Source organism: Nannobrachium achirus, assembly GCF_963921795.1.
Source record: "Nannobrachium achirus genome assembly, chromosome: 8".
In the NCBI taxonomy this organism is placed as follows: domain Eukaryota; kingdom Metazoa; phylum Chordata; class Actinopteri; order Myctophiformes; family Myctophidae; genus Nannobrachium; species Nannobrachium achirus.
Genome location: NC_137817.1, coordinates 154,926 through 171,005, shown reverse-complemented (window position 1 = coordinate 171,005; position 16,080 = coordinate 154,926). Strand labels below are relative to the sequence as shown.

Genomic DNA, 16,080 nt, shown 5'->3' with positions numbered 1-16,080 from the left:
CTCGCTCTACTGATAACGGATCATGATCTTTGTTCTCTAGCGCCTCTGCTGGAACACTCCACCATGGCAGCTCCAGTTACACTGAGCATGTGCAATAAATACCCCCGCAATGTTGATACACGCCCCTTCTGCACTATCCTTCCTTTTTATCCTAGTTTCACGGAGCTCTCTCTCTCTCTCTCTCTCTCTCTCTCTATCTCCATAGTAAGTCTATGTCTCTCTACCTGGTTCTCTCTCTCTCCATAGTAAGTCTATGTCTCTCTACATGGTTCTCTCTCTCTCCATAGTAAGTCTATGTCTCTCTACCTGGTTCTCTCTCTCCATAGTAAGTCTATGTCTCTCTACCTGGTTCTCTCTCTCTCCATAGTAAGTCTATGTCTCTCTACCTGGTTCATGGAGCTCTTCAGCCAGGTGTCCACGGCCACGCCCACTTGTCGGAGGAGGTCCAATCTGGCCTCAGCTTTTAACTTCACCGTCTGTATGGTAGAGAGACATAGTTACTACAGAGAGAGAGTGAGAGAGAGAGAGAGAGAGAGAGAGAGAGAGAGAGAGAGAGAGAGAGAGATTCCTATGCAGTGCCCTCAGGACTCTTGCTGGAGTCCTCATTCAGTCCATCTTTGACTACGTTTGCACCTCCTGGTTCTCCAACATAAAAAGCCACTTATAAAGACTAAGCTCCAAACCTCTCAAAACAAAGTGATTCTGCTACTTCTCCACCTGGGGTCATGACCCATGTTTCTCCCACACATTTTGCTAGCTTAAGTTGGCTCAGTGTTGAAGACAGGGTTAAACAACTAAAAATGGGATTGACTTTCAAAATAGTCAACGTAAATCTGCCCTCCATCCTCTCAGTACCCTCATATCTGCCCTCCATCCTCTCAGTACCCTCATATCTGCCCTCCATCTCCTCAGTACCCTCATATCTGCCCTCCATCTCCTCAGTACCCTCATATCTGCCCTCCATCCTCTCAGTACCCTCATATCTGCCCTCCATCCTCTCAGTACCCTGATATCTGCCCTCCATCTCCTCAGTACCCTCATATCTGCCCTCCATCCTCTCAGTACCCTCATATCTGCCCTCCATCCTCTCAGTACCCTCATATCTGCCCTCCATCCTCTCAGTACCCTCATATCTGCCCTCCATCCCCTCAGTACCCTCATATCTGCCCTCCATCCTCTCAGTACCCTCATATCTGCCCTCCATCCCCTCAGTACCCTCATATCTGCCCTCCATCCTCTCAGTACCCTCATATCTGCCCTCCATCCTCTCAGTACCCTCATATCTGCCCTCCATCCTCTCAGTACCCTCATATCTGCCCTCCATCCCCTCAGTACCCTCATATCTGCCCTCCATCCTCTCAGTACCCTCATATCTGCCCTCCATCCTCTCAGTACCCTCATATCTGCCCTCCATCCTCTCAGTACCCTCATATCTGCCCTCCATCCTCTCAGTACCCTCATATCTGCCCTCCATCCCCTCAGTACCCTCATATCTGCCCTCCATCCTCTCAGTACCCTCATAACCAGGAACACACACTCTGACACTCTGGTTAATGGCAGAGGCATTTACATTTATATTTCAGCAGCAAGCAGCTAGCCACCAGGCCAGCCACCACCACCGGGCAGCAGCAAGCAGCTAGCCACCAGGCCAGCCACCACCACCGGGCAGCAGCAAGCAGCTAGCCACCAGGCCAGCCACCACCACCGGGCAGCAGCAAGCAGCTAGCCACCAGGCCAGCCACCACCACCGGGCAGCAGCAAGCGGCTGGCTACCAGGCCAGGCCCAGGAGTAGCCAACCACCACCTGGCAGTAGAAAGCCATCACCAGGCAGAAGCTATCCACCAGGCCAGGCAAAGGAGCAACCAGCCACCATGCCGACTCGGAATAGGAGCAACATAAATGAGGACCTTGTCTCTATGCAGCAGGTGCGTGAAATGCTTGAACAGCAAACAATGCACTATAAAGAACTAATGCAGCAACAGGAAACCAGTTATAAAAACTTTACACAAATAATCATGAATACTGCAAACCAGCGAGTAGATGAACTCATGAAGGAAGTACATGATCTAAAATCTAGCCTCCAATTCACTCAAAAGGAGGTGGATGATTTGAAATTGGCCTGCAAAAAGCTCTCTTCTGATGGTGGGTCTAATGAAAAGGATACCCACAAATTGTCTGAAACTATACAGACAATAGATTCAAAATCAGACTATCTAGAGAGCCAACTCAGACGAAATAACATTGTGGTGGATGGCATTCCAGAGTCTCCCAATGAAAAATGGTCAGACTCTGAAGAAAAAGTGAGACAAATGATTAAAGAGAAGCTAGATCTAGACGAGAGTGAAATCTGTCTGGAGCGAGTGCATAGAATTGGGAAACCGAGGACGTCGACTGAGGACACCACTAACACCAGGCCACGTACAATTGTGGTCAAATTCCTTAGGTTTAAGGACAGGGAGGCTGTACTGCAGAGGGCAAAACAACTGAAAGGTACCAACATCTATTTGAATGAAGACTTTCCAGAGGCTGTGCGGCAGAAACGAAGGGAACTGTTGCCAGCCATGAGAGCTGCTAGGGAGAGGGGGGACATTGCCTATCTCCGCTATGACAAACTTATCTCTCACCCACCAACACGGCCATGAAGAGATGGAGGTAACACTGAACAAAATTAGGAAGGAATTATTTTTAGGAATGTGAATCACTGTCTTATACATATAAACCATGTCACTTTTAACAAAGTTACCTAGGAAGGGGTTAAGGATTGCACATATTAATATCTGCAGTCTTCGTAATAAAGTGCATGAAATTGAGGAATTGCTGATGTCTAACAATGTTCACATACTTGCTATATCTGAGACACATGTAGATGAAACATTTGATAAGGCATTAACTGTAAATGGGTATAATATCTATAGGAAAGACAGAAATATTTATGGTGGGGGTGTAGCTTTTTATATTTTAAATGATATTCCAGTAAAGATGAGGGAAGACCTTATGATTGATGACATTGAAGCTCTATGGTTACAAGTCCATTTGCCTAACATTAAACCTATATTAATGTGTTGCTGTTACAGACCACCTGATTCAAATGCTCAGTACTTAAACACTGTATGTGAAATGGTGGACAGAGCATCAGATAGCAACAAGGAATTGTATATAATGGGAGATATGAATATTAATTGGTTCTCTCCAACATGCTCTCTTAAGAAAACCCTCCAAGCTACTGCAAATACATGTAATTTAACACAGTTGGTTAACCAGCCAACCAGAACTCAAACAACAATACAAGGCATCTCCTCTACCTGTATTGATCATATCTTTACAAATGCAGCTGATCTATGCTCAAAGGCGATTTCAGTTGCATTTGGGTGCACGGACCACAACATAGTGGCTTTTACTAGAAAGGCAAAAATTCCAAAAGCGGTTCCAAAGGTAATCTACAAGAGATTTTACAAGAACTTCAAAGAGGGCTCATTTTTAGAAGAACTGAAAAACGTACCATGGCATACTGTAAGTGAAGAGGAGAATCCAGAGCTGGCTTTGAATTTGTTTATGCAGTTATTTGTATCAATAGCTGACAAGCACGCTCCAATTAGAAAACAAACTGTTAAATCTGTAAGAGCACCTTGGATTGATAATGAAATTAAGAACTGCATGGCTTTAAGAAATGGTGCTAAGCAAAAGGCAAGTGAATCTGGCAGTCAGGCTGACTGGCAGATATACTGTAAATTAAGGAATAATGTGACAAAAATGAATAGAAAGAAAAAGAAATGCTATTATCAAACAAGAATAAATGAAATAGGAACTGACAGTAAACTGCTGTGGAAAACATTTAACAATGCTTTGGGCAGGGGTTCTAATAGGGCTTCCTCCTTCATTGAAGTTGATGGGGCTTTTATTACTAAACCGTATGATATAGCCCAGTACTTTAATGGTTTCTTCACCAGTAAAGTAGACAGGTTAAGAAATGATGTATCTCGTAATGATGTGCATTTTGCTTCCTCTATAGCAGACAAAATTATGAAGAATAAGGTCTGTATGTTTAGTTGTGAACCTATTAGCTTTGAGGAGGTGGAGAAACATTTACTTTCAATACACTCTGAGAAGTCTGCAGGCCTGGACAACCTGGATGGCAAGTTACTGAAGATCGCTGTACACCTAGTAACTAAACCTATTACTCACATTTTTAATCAGAGCCTTAAGTGGGATGTGTGTCCACAAGTATGGAAGGAAGCTAAAGTTATTCCAATACCCAAAAATTCAAAAATAAACATCACAGGGGATAACAGCCGCCCCATAAGCATTCTGCCAGTTCTTGCTAAATTGATGGAAAAATTTGTCTTCAACCAAATTCAATCATATTTCTCTGAGAATGAATTAAATACAGACTTTCAACATGCCTATAAAGATGGGCATTCAACATGTACAGCACTGACACAGCTAATAGATGACTGTCTAATGTATGCAGATACTAAGAGACTAGTGGGGTCTGTAATGTTGGATTATAGTGCTGCGTTTGATATAATTGATCACAATCTGCTGCTTGACAAACTTTCTTGTTATGGTTTTAATGCATCTGCGGTAAGGTGGATAAAAAGCTATTTGTCCAACAGATCGCAGAGAGTATTTTACAACGGGAGTCTCTCAGATATTAAACACATTCATTGTGGAATTCCACAAGGGAGCTGTTTAGGTCCCTTGTTGTTCACCATATTTACAAACGACATGCCACTGGTCTTAGACAGGGCCAATATAGCCATGTACTCTGACGATACCACTCTGTATATGTCTGATACTAATGTAGAGGACCTGTCTGTAGCTCTTAACAAGGAGCTACAATACATATCAGAGTGGGTGGTGAACAATAGGATGGTCCTGAACATCTCAAAGACAAAATCCATTATATTTGGATCACAGTACATGCTAAAGTCAAAACCCCAACTACATTTGCATCTGAGGGATTTAGAAATTGAGCAGGTGGATGAAACAAAACTACTTGGTGTAACATTGGACAGTCATCTAACATGGTCTTCTCACATTGATAATATAACAAAGAAATGGGAGGGGGTTTGTCCATGATAAGGCGATGTGCTGAGTTTTTAACTCCAACATCTGTTGTTCAGGTTATCCAGGCACTAGTCATATCCCATCTTGACTACTGTCCAGGTGTGTGGTCCAATGCAGCTAAAAAGGACCTGCATAAACTACAAATAGCCCAGAATAAGGCAGCTCGTCTTGCTCTTAAGTGCAACATTCGATCCAATATACTATCTATTCATCAGAATCTGTCATGGCTGTTGGTGGAACAGAGACTAACTGCTAGTCTGGCTGTATTTTTTAGGAATATTTGTTTAAATAAAAAACCTAAATGCTTATATAAAAACATTCATTATACCAGCAATAGACACCAATATAATACCAGACATGTAGCGAAGGGTAGATTTACAGCACTTAAGCCAAGAACTAATGCAATGAAGAATACAGTCATGTACAGCCAAGAACTGATGCAATGAAGAATACAGTCATGTACAGCCAAGAACTAATGCAATGAAGAATAAAGTCATGTACAGGGCAATGACTTTTTGGAACTCTCTACCAGTATGTATTACATCAATTAACAGTAAAAGGCATTTTAAGAACAGACTAAAGCAGTTTCTCATACATTCGGATTAATTGTAATTATGTATATAATATTCACTGTATACCATGTAACATTATCTGAATGCACTAACCGCGTTTTTATGCTGTAGAGTATTTTATTTGATTATATATTTTTCTGTGATATTTGTAAACATGATTTCATTTACTTTTTTGTATGTACATTATTTTCTGTGGACCCCAGGAAGAATAGCTGTTGCCAGGTGTAACAGCTAATGGGGATCCAAAATAAAATAAAATAAACATCTGCCCTCCATCCTCTCAGTACCCTCATATCTGCCCTCCATCCCCTCAGTACCCTCATATCTGCCCTCCATCTCCTCAGTACCCTCATATCTGCCCTCCATCCTCTCAGTACCCTCATATCTGCCCTCCATCCTCTCAGTACCCTCATATCTGCCCTCCATCCTCTCAGTACCCTCATATCTGCCCTCCATCCTCTCAGTACCCTCATATCTGCCCTCAGTACCCTCATATCTGCCCTCCATCCTCTCAGTACCCTCATATCTGCCCTCCATCCTCTCAGTACCCTCATATCTGCCCTCCATCCCCTCAGTACCCTCATATCTGCCCTCCATCCTCTCAGTACCCTCATATCTGCCCTCCATCCTCTCAGTACCCTCATATCTGCCCTCCATCCTCAGTACCCTCATATCTGCCCTCCATCTCCTCAGTACCCTCATATCTGCCCTCCATCCTCTCAGTACCCTCATATCTGCCCTCCATCCTCTCAGTACCCTCATATCTGCCCTCCATCCTCTCAGTACCCTCATATCTGACCAAACATCTCCAAAACGTTAGCGACACCCACAGCGACAACACCAGAGGGAGCAACACAATGATCTGATAACACAAACCCATACGACAATTATGAGTAAATTCTCCTTCTACAACACTGACACCCAGGTGTGGAATGCCTTGACTACCTTTAAAACATGTAGCTCGCTGGCATCCTTCAAAACTGCCCTGAAAACTCACCTTAGCCCCACCCTACACTCCACTAAGGCCCCTCAGTAAACCTTCTGTATCATCACAGAAAACCACTTGTTTTTCTCCACACAGACACCAGGGGGCACCAAGACCATGAGAGAGAGAGAGAGAGAGAGAGAGAGAGAGAGAGAGAGAGACTGAGGTGTGCATGCGTGCGTGCGTGTGTGACGGAGAGAGTCGCAGCCCCAGCCTTGAACCCTCAAAAGTCTAGTATCTCCCCCGTACCAAAGAGATGTCTCTTTGGTCAAGTGGTTAAGATATTGGACTTTTGCGTGGGAGACCCGGGTGCGAAGCCGGGTGGGGAGGTTCGGATCACCTCCGTTACACGTGCGTGCGTGCGTGCGTGCGTGTGTGTACCTCAGCTCTACGGATGTGTTCTTTGGTGTGTGTGTGTGTGTGTGTGTGTGTGTGTACCTCAGCTCTACGGATGTGTTCTTTGGTGTGTGTGTGTGTGTGTGTGTGTGTGTGTGTGTGTGTGTGTGTGTGTGTGTGTGTGTGTGTGTGTACCTCAGCTCTACGGATGTGTTCTTTGGTGTTTTCCATCTTCATCTCCAGATCTGCTCTGCTCTGCTCTGACTGGGAGGAGCTTAACGACTCACACTGTTCTAGAGACTGATGCACACACACACACACACACACACACGCAAGCACACACACGCACACACACACACACACACACACACACACACACACACACACACACACACACACACACACACACACACACACACGTTAATTTATGTCCACATAAAGAGTACAACAAGGTGGGGTTGGTGAAAGGGCCTTTCTGTGTGGAGTTTGCATGTTCTCCCTGTGTCTTCTAGGGTTGATACCCTCACAAAAACATGCAGTAATCCTGGTCTCTATACTGCCTCCCCCTGGCCAGCCGGGGCGCCTGATGGAGTGGAAAGGAACTGGTTGGAATAACGTGTTCCTTCCACGTGCTATGTCCAAACCGGAGAAATCCCCCCTGACAGGTGAAAAGAAACAACTTGGACTGCTCATGCATAGAAGGAAGCATGAGGTCAGTCCGTTCTCTCCCCAGGCGCGGCAGAGGGAGAGCAGAGCCCAGGATTACATAGGCAATTGTCACTGGGTGAAAAATGGGTTGCAAAATTGTGTGATAAAAATAATAATAATAAAAAAAAATCACACCCGTGTGAACTGAGCGGTGGTTCCCCCCCCCCCTTCCCCCCTGTGTGTGTGTGTGTGTGTGTGTGTGTGTGTGTGTGTGTGTGTGTGTGTGCGTGTGTGTGTGTGTGTGTGTGTGTGTGCCTGGTCTGGCCTGGCCTGAACAACAGCGCCCCTCCCTTAACATGTGTGGTCAGAAAAGTTTACTGCAGGCTACAGACAGACAGACAGACAGACAGACAGACAGACACGCAGACAGACAGACATACCCACACACACGGCCACGTATAGGAGCGTTGTGACCACCGCTCAAAAAGAGTACAACAATGCTTTGTACAAAGGACATCAACAACCAACTAACAACTAACCCTAACCCTAACCCAAAGGACATCAACAACCAACTAACAACTAACCCTAACCCTAACCCAAAGGACATCAACAAAACCAGTGCAGTCTCATAGTTGGAAAACAGACGGTCACAAATTGCATGTCGGGCAGAACAGATGGTTTAAAGGACAACTTTGTTTTTTTACAACAAGGGTTCATATTTTACAAAATAAAAGATGAGTGCTAAAATGTTTTCATTTACTGCTTTCTATTGTTTTAGCCATTTTAATGATGTTCATTTCAGTGGGTGGGGGCATGCGTACAAGTGGCTCTTTTACACACCAAAAGTCCATTCCCAAGATGCACTGTAATCTTTCATGGGCAGATGTGACGTATGTGGGCTAGTCGTGTTACTGTGAATAGTAATAAGGAAATCACCCTCTTATTCTGTCTAAAAATACATATTTAATCACTTGTACGCATGCCCCCACCCCCCCCACCCACTGAAATCTAAGTCGGTAAAATGGCTAAAACAATAGAAAGCAGTGAATGAAAACATTTTAACACTGATCTTTTTTTTTCTTTACATTTACAATTACAATCTAAAATATGAACCCTTGTTGTAAAAAAACAAAGTTGTCCCTTAAGTCCAGCCAGTCTGACCGGGAGAGTGACCGTCCAGCTTTCCACTAAGCTTCCTCTTGAAGCTAGGAAGCTAGGATCCTAGGATCCTAGGAAGCTAGGATCCTAGGAAGCTAGGATCCTAGGATCCTAGGAAGCTAGGATCCTAGGAAGCTAGGATCCTAGGATCCTAGGAAGCTACAGTAGGATCCAGCCACATGCCAGGGGACCTTACGTTGTTTTAGGTCCAAAAACAGAGAAGAACGTTCAAGTTCTCTCACAAACTGGTCATCATTGTTCTACTGTGAATCATAATGTCACATGTTGTGTGTGAGTTAAGACCAAGTGAGGGTTAGGGTGTATCTTCTTATAGTGAACTATATTCTTGTGTTCTCTGGGTTAGGGTTAGGGTTAGGGTTAGGGTTAGGGTTTATGGGTTATGGTAAGGGTAAGGTAGTAACTTACTCTCTTATAGTGAACTATATTCTTGTGTTCTCTGGGTTAGGGTTAGGGTTTATGGGTTATGGTAAGGGTAAGGTAGTAACTTACTCTCTTATAGTGAACTATATTCTTGTGTTCTCTGGGTTAGGGTTAGGGTTAGGGTTTATGGGTTATGGTAAGGGTAAGGTAGTAACTTACTCTCTTATAGTGAACTATATTCTTGTGTTCTCTGGGTTAGGGTTAGGGTTAGGGTTTATGGGTTATGGTAAGGGTAAGGTAGTAACTTACTCTCTTATAGTGAACGATGTTCTTGTGTTCTCTGGCGACTCGCGAGGCCCATTTCCTGGCCTCCTTGTTCAGACTGTGTTCTTCAGAGCTGCCCGAATCTGACTCCAACTGACGACTCTACACACACACACACACACACACACACACACAGACACAGACACACACACACACACACACACACACACACACACACACACACACACACACACAAAGGTTGATGTACAGAATAAACTGGAACATTATGTGCGCCTCCAGTCCACGACGGCTGTTGTTGATTGACAGTCACTCTGTCAGATCACTTCCCTGTCAATCACCCCACAGGGCTTGCTCTAATGATTTAACGAGGGCGCCCGAGTCGCCGACCTTCCGCGCAACACTTTCAGCCGTCTGTAAACAAGGAAATACTACTTTTGAGTCAAATTATTAATTGTATTGAGTAGCATAGTAATAAGTAATAAGTAATAAGTAATAAGTAATAAGTAGCATAGTAATAAGAGGGTTGATATGTCACCTCCCAACCTGTCAGTCTGCTATCACTCCATAATTACAGCTGAGCCAGATGTTATCCCTTACTCAGTACCTGGTATGTATTAACTATAATTAACATGGTATTAATCAGTATTGATTAGTATTAATTACCTGTGCCAGGGTCATTGTAATACCTATAATTAACATGGTATTAATTAGTATTAATTAGTATTAATTAGTATTAATCAGTATTAATCACTATTAAGTACCTGTGCCAGGGTCATTCTCATTATGATAAATATGTAATAACTATAATTAACATGGTATTAATTCGTATTAATTAGTATTAATTAGTATTAATTAGTATTATCTAGTATTAATCAGTATTAATTAGTATTAAGTACCTGTGCGAGGGTCATTCTCATGATGATAAATATGTAATACCTATAATTAACATGGTATAAATCAGTATTAATCAGTATTAATTAGTATTAAGTACCTGTGCCAGGGTCATTCTCATGGCGCTGACGGGCGAAGGCTCGATGTCCACCAACTTCTGTACCGAGGTCAGAGTCTGACACGCATGCACACACGCACGCACACACACACACACACACACACACACACACACACACACAAACACACACACACACACACACACACACACACACACACACACACACACACACACACACACACACACACACACTGAGAGTTAGTAGAAAAACAGTTCAGGGAGAAAGTTGTTATCAAAGGTCAAAGGATCAAACAAGGAAGGAAAGACACTGAAAGAAACAAACAAACAAACAAACAAACAAACAAAGAAAGAAAGAAAGAAAGAAAGAAAGAAAGAAAGAAAGAAAGAAAGAAAGAAAGAAAGAAAGAAAGAAAAAACACACACACACACACACACACACACTCACACACACACACACACACACACACACACACACACACACACACACACACACACACACACACACACACACGCACATACACATACACATACACATATATCACACACACACACACACACACACACACACACACACGCACATATATATCACACACACACACACACACACACACACACACACACACACACACACACACACACACACACATGCAAAAGGGTACTTATGTGTGCATGTGTGAAGCCATTCAGACCAGCTCTGTGTTGTGTGTGTGAACGCACACATCATGATGCGTGACGGTCCGTCTACTACGATACGGCAAAGTTCTCACTGATGTGCCGCGTCTGACGGACTGACAGGACATTCTGATCTGAATGAAGTTCATCAACCTTTATTCAGATCTTGTGCGTGATTGATGCTCCAAGATGCTCTAAGATGCTCTAAGATGCTCTAAGATGCTCTAAGCCAATGAAAGCAGAGCTGTTCTGTGTGTAGGCGTGGCTCTGGGGTGATTGACAGCTATGTGAGCCAATGAAAGCAGAGCTGCTCTGAGTGTAGGTGCACCCTGGTCAGAATAGCCGATGTAAACAGCATTAACCTACAGACACCTACAGACACATGAACCTACAGACACCTACAGACACCTACAGACACATGAACCTACAGACACCTACAGACACATGAACCTACAGACACCTACAGACACATGAACCTACAGACACCTACAGACACCTACAGACACATGAACCTACAGACACCTACAGACACATGAACCTACAGACACCTACAGACACCTACAGACACATGAACCTACAGACACCTACAGACACCTACAGACACATGAACCTACAGACACCGGAGGTGGAGGAAGTGCTGTTGCAGTCTGTTTACAAAAAGATTGTAGCTCTTAACTCACTCTTAATAGGTGTCCTTTGGTCAGAATCCATGTTTTTGTTTGTATATTGTTTATTACGAGCGCAACCGATGGGTCAGGAGAAGTAGAACTGTTTTTTTTCGCCAGCGAGGAATATGAAAAAACAATAACATCCTGTGAAATTCTCCCGGCGAAGGAAGCACCGTTTCAGCCTATGGTCGACCAGGCTTTTCTCTTGGCAGATGAGAGCCTGGCTACGCGAGGCTAGTGTAGAGGCTAGTGTAGGTGTGGCTCTGGGGTGATTGAAAGGGAAGTGATCCGACAACAGCCGCCGCAGACTGGAGGAGCACAGAAATATCGTTTAGACTGCGAATCACAGAGTTGGTCTGAACAGCCCTTCAATGGTTGTGATTTCACTGGTTGGGAGCAGGCGTTGCGTACAAGTTGTTACAAATGTATTTTTAGACACAATAAAAACCCTGCTGCCACAAAACGGATGACTGGAAGTCCTTGACAAAATATCCAGGTTTGTCCTGCTTTCAATGTACTTTTCTTGATGCAAAACGCATTACAAAGATGTGAAACTAAACTGCCTGCTGTCTTTTAAAATAACATCACAGCCTGAAGCTACTGACACTGATCAATCTAAACTACCAGTAAGACTCCCTAATCGGGAGATAAGCGACCGTAGGTGGCTTATCTCCACAAATAGGGCAAAAATGTGTTTTTCCAAAATCTTCCTGATCCATGTTGATGACATGAGTGTAGACATGCTGTGTAGTGATATTTGTGATTTTAGGGCAAAAACTGTAGGAGCAGTGTCCAAAAATGTGTTTTAAAAATCGTCCTGAAGGTGGCGCTAGAATAGGGCCATGTGAGAAATGAGGGGTGGGGTCTCCGCGTTGCCTTGGCGGACGAATAGGTACCGGCCCCGGCTCTCCCGGACGCTCCTAGGCCGAGTTACGGCATTTTATGTGCGCTGCAGTGGCAGGGGGTCCTCCACTGGGGGCGCCACCACTTTTGCATCCGTTCTGGAGCACCAGGATTGGGTGGTCCCCGGGAATTCCCTGTGAGCAGCCCCGTTGGGGTGGTCATTTGGTCATTTTTGCACATTTGGTAATTTTTTACATCTGGGGGTCCCCCAGGGACCCCCAGGTCCCTGGGGCTCCGGGGGTCCTTGGAGGTTGTAGTTTGGCAGGCAAGGAGTGTGTGTGTGTAAAATCTGGCATGGATCGGGTCAACGGGTGCAGAGATATAAGCAGGGAAAAAGTGTGACGTGTGAGCACATTTGGTCATTTTTTACATCTGGGGGTCCCCCAGGGACCTGGGGGTCCCTGGGGCTCCGGGGGTCCTTGGAGGTTGTAGTTTGGCAGTCAAGGAGTGTGTGTGCAAAATTTGGCATGGATGGGGGCAACGGTTGTGGAGATATGAGCAGGGCAAAAGTGTGACGGACTCACTGACTCACTCACTCACTCACTCACTCACAGACAGCCGGTGGAGGTTTTGGTAGTAAATGCGACCTACGGTCGCAATAACTACTGACACTGTGATAAACTACTGTCAATCTAAACTATAACTACTGACACTGATAAACTACTGTCAATCTAAACTATAACTACTGACACTGTGATAAACTACTGTTAATCTAAACTATAACTACTGACACTGTGATAAACTACTGTTAATCTAAACTATAACTACTGACACTCTGATAAACTAATTTGGGAACTCTAGTGTGTGCATGTGTGCGTGCGTGCGTGCGTGCGTGCGTGCGTGCGTGCATGTGCGTGCGTGCGTGCGTGCGTGCGTGCGTGCGTGCGTGTGTGTGCGTGCGTGCGTGCGTGCGTGCGTGCGTGCGTGCGTGTGCGTGTCTCACCATGTCGGTCTCCGACGGCAGGAAGTAGAATTCTTGTGTTTTGTGAAAAACTGGATTTTCTGTCATAAAAAGCTGCTGGTTGAACTCCTGTACCACCTGGACGAGAGACATTCACACACAATGAGAGAGAGAGAGAGAGAGAGAGAGAGAGAGAGAGAGAGAGAGAGAGTCTTTGTATTGACTCTGTAGTGATGTTTGACTCTTCCAAGTAGTTTTGCGACCTCCATTTTTAAATCTTCAGATTACACAACATGCACAGCCACGCCCCCTTCCTATACAAACCCATTGTAACTTCAAACTCCATTTGAACCATAAAACACATTGTGTGCATGCATGCACGCGGGGAAATCTCCCTCTTTCGAACGACCGCCAGTTCGACACTCTAATAAAGAGCCTAACTTATTTCGGTTCGGCACTGGCCAGACCCAAATATGGGTCGTCGTCCCCGGTTCGGGGGGGCGTCAACCGACTAAACTCGGCTCCACGGTGCTGCCGAAATGTTGTGACATCCCGACTTAATTTCGGTGCTCAGCAGTGTCTTCTCATTCATTCAGCCCGGCTCCAATTTAATATTTTCGGCTCTGAAGCCAAGGAAACAGCGGTCGTTTGGGAGGGAGACACGCAGGACGTGTATTGTCAGCTGGTTCTCGCTCTGGCAGGAGACGAGAGTGATGGACTGGGAGGCGCGCGCGACACACACACACACACACACACACACACACACACACACACACACACACACACACACACACACACACACACACACACACACACACACACACACACACACACACACACACACACACACACACACACACACACAAACACACACACACACACACACACACACACACACACACAGAGAGAGAGCTTTGGTGCATGTCTCGCTAGTCGCCGACCGTTTTAAAGAGAAAAGAAAAGCTTAAACACAACTTTGCTAATGTTCCGTGTTGACGAGTTGTGACTGCGTGATGACATGCATGCAGCAAGAGAGGCGGCACGTCTATAATGTGAGCTTGTAGATTAAATGTTTTGACAGAGCTTGAGCGTTTGTGAGTGTGAGTGAGAGAGAGAAAAGAGACGGTCACTGGTGCTGCTGCCTGCTGGAGCAGCTACTCAATGGACCTCCAGTCATTCAGCGTGCAGCGCGAGGGCCAGTCAGATATGTATCCGCCCTGCAACGCTCATTCATCGGCCACAAACGTTGTCATGCCATGGACCTCCAATATTTACTAGCGACTTCGGCACAAGCAGTTAATAAAGTATGAATGGGGCGTCTGGTGGCCTACTGGTCAAGGCGCATACCACATGGGCACCGCCACATAGGCATGGTTGCCGCGGCGTCGCCGGTTCGATTCCCGACCCGGACGACCTTTGCCGCATGTCATTCCCTGTCTCTCTCCCCATTTCCTGTCTACTGTCCTATCAATAAAGGCAAAAGCCCAAAAAACAAATCTTAAAAAAAAGGAAAAAAAAGTATGAATGGACTCCCCCCGAACTTAAATAATTTGGGGTCGGGGAGCCCTCCCGAAACGAAATTAGTTAGGCTCCTTATAAGAGTAAGAAACGACCCTAAGGGTGTGCAACAGATGATATGTAGTAACAGCGAAGCGCTCCCCGTGCACGTGCGTGTGCGTGTGTGTGTGTGTGTGCGTGCGTGCGTGCGTGCGTGTGTGTGTGTGTTACCCTGGTGCTCTTGTCCAATAGGAACTGGAAGGTGGAGTGCGTTGTCTGGAACGCCTCCAGCTCAGTGCGACACAAAGAGACCAGGTAGTCTTTAACATGTTCAAATACACCTCCATCCAGAACCTACAGGGGGAGACACAGAGTCATGTTTAAATACACCTCCATCCAACACCTACAGGGGGAGACAGAGAGTCATGTTTAAATACACCTCCATCCAGAACCTACAGGGGGAGACACAGAGTCATGTTTAAATACACCTCCATCCAACACCTACAGGGGGAGACAGAGAGTCATGTTTAAATACACCTCCATCCAGACAGAGTCATGTTTAAATAAACCTCCATCCAACACCTACAGGGGGAGACAGAGAGTCATGTTTAAATACACCTCCATCCAGACGGAGTCATGTTTAAATAAACCTCCATCCAACACCTACAGGGGGAGACAGAGAGTCATGTTTACATACACCTCCATTTACCACCTGATAAACAACAACAGACTCACTCCCTAGCCAATCTACAAGCTCACAGCAAGACAAGTTGTGAGCTTGTAGATCTGCTATTTTTGATGAAGACTAGGATCTAAAAGTTTGCCTCACTCAACGCTATGTACGTTATGGATGCATTATGTACATATGTACATTATGTAGGTATTTTACATTATGTTCATATGTACATTATGTAGGTATTTTACATTATGTTCATATGTACATTATGTAGGTATTTTACATTATGTTCATATGTACATTATGTAGGTATTTTACATTATGTTCATATGTACATTATGTAGGTATTTTACATTATGT

The 16,080-nt window shown here is 44.8% G+C and overlaps 1 protein-coding gene across 1 annotated transcript in view; it reads right to left on the bottom strand.

Annotated features, from left to right (window-relative positions):
* The window catches only part of fchsd2 (FCH and double SH3 domains 2), an 81,291-nt gene that overhangs the window by 28,020 nt on the left and 37,191 nt on the right, over positions 1–16,080 (bottom strand). Inside the window, exons 9-14 of the mRNA XM_080730896.1 lie at positions 15,276–15,398; positions 13,590–13,685; positions 10,425–10,499; positions 9,458–9,574; positions 7,157–7,261; positions 387–476 (exon numbers count right to left, since the gene is read on the bottom strand). Of these exons, the coding sequence (XP_080587022.1) occupies positions 387–476; positions 7,157–7,261; positions 9,458–9,574; positions 10,425–10,499; positions 13,590–13,685; positions 15,276–15,398 (606 nt within the window). The remainder of the gene's footprint in view (positions 1–386; positions 477–7,156; positions 7,262–9,457; positions 9,575–10,424; positions 10,500–13,589; positions 13,686–15,275; positions 15,399–16,080) is intronic.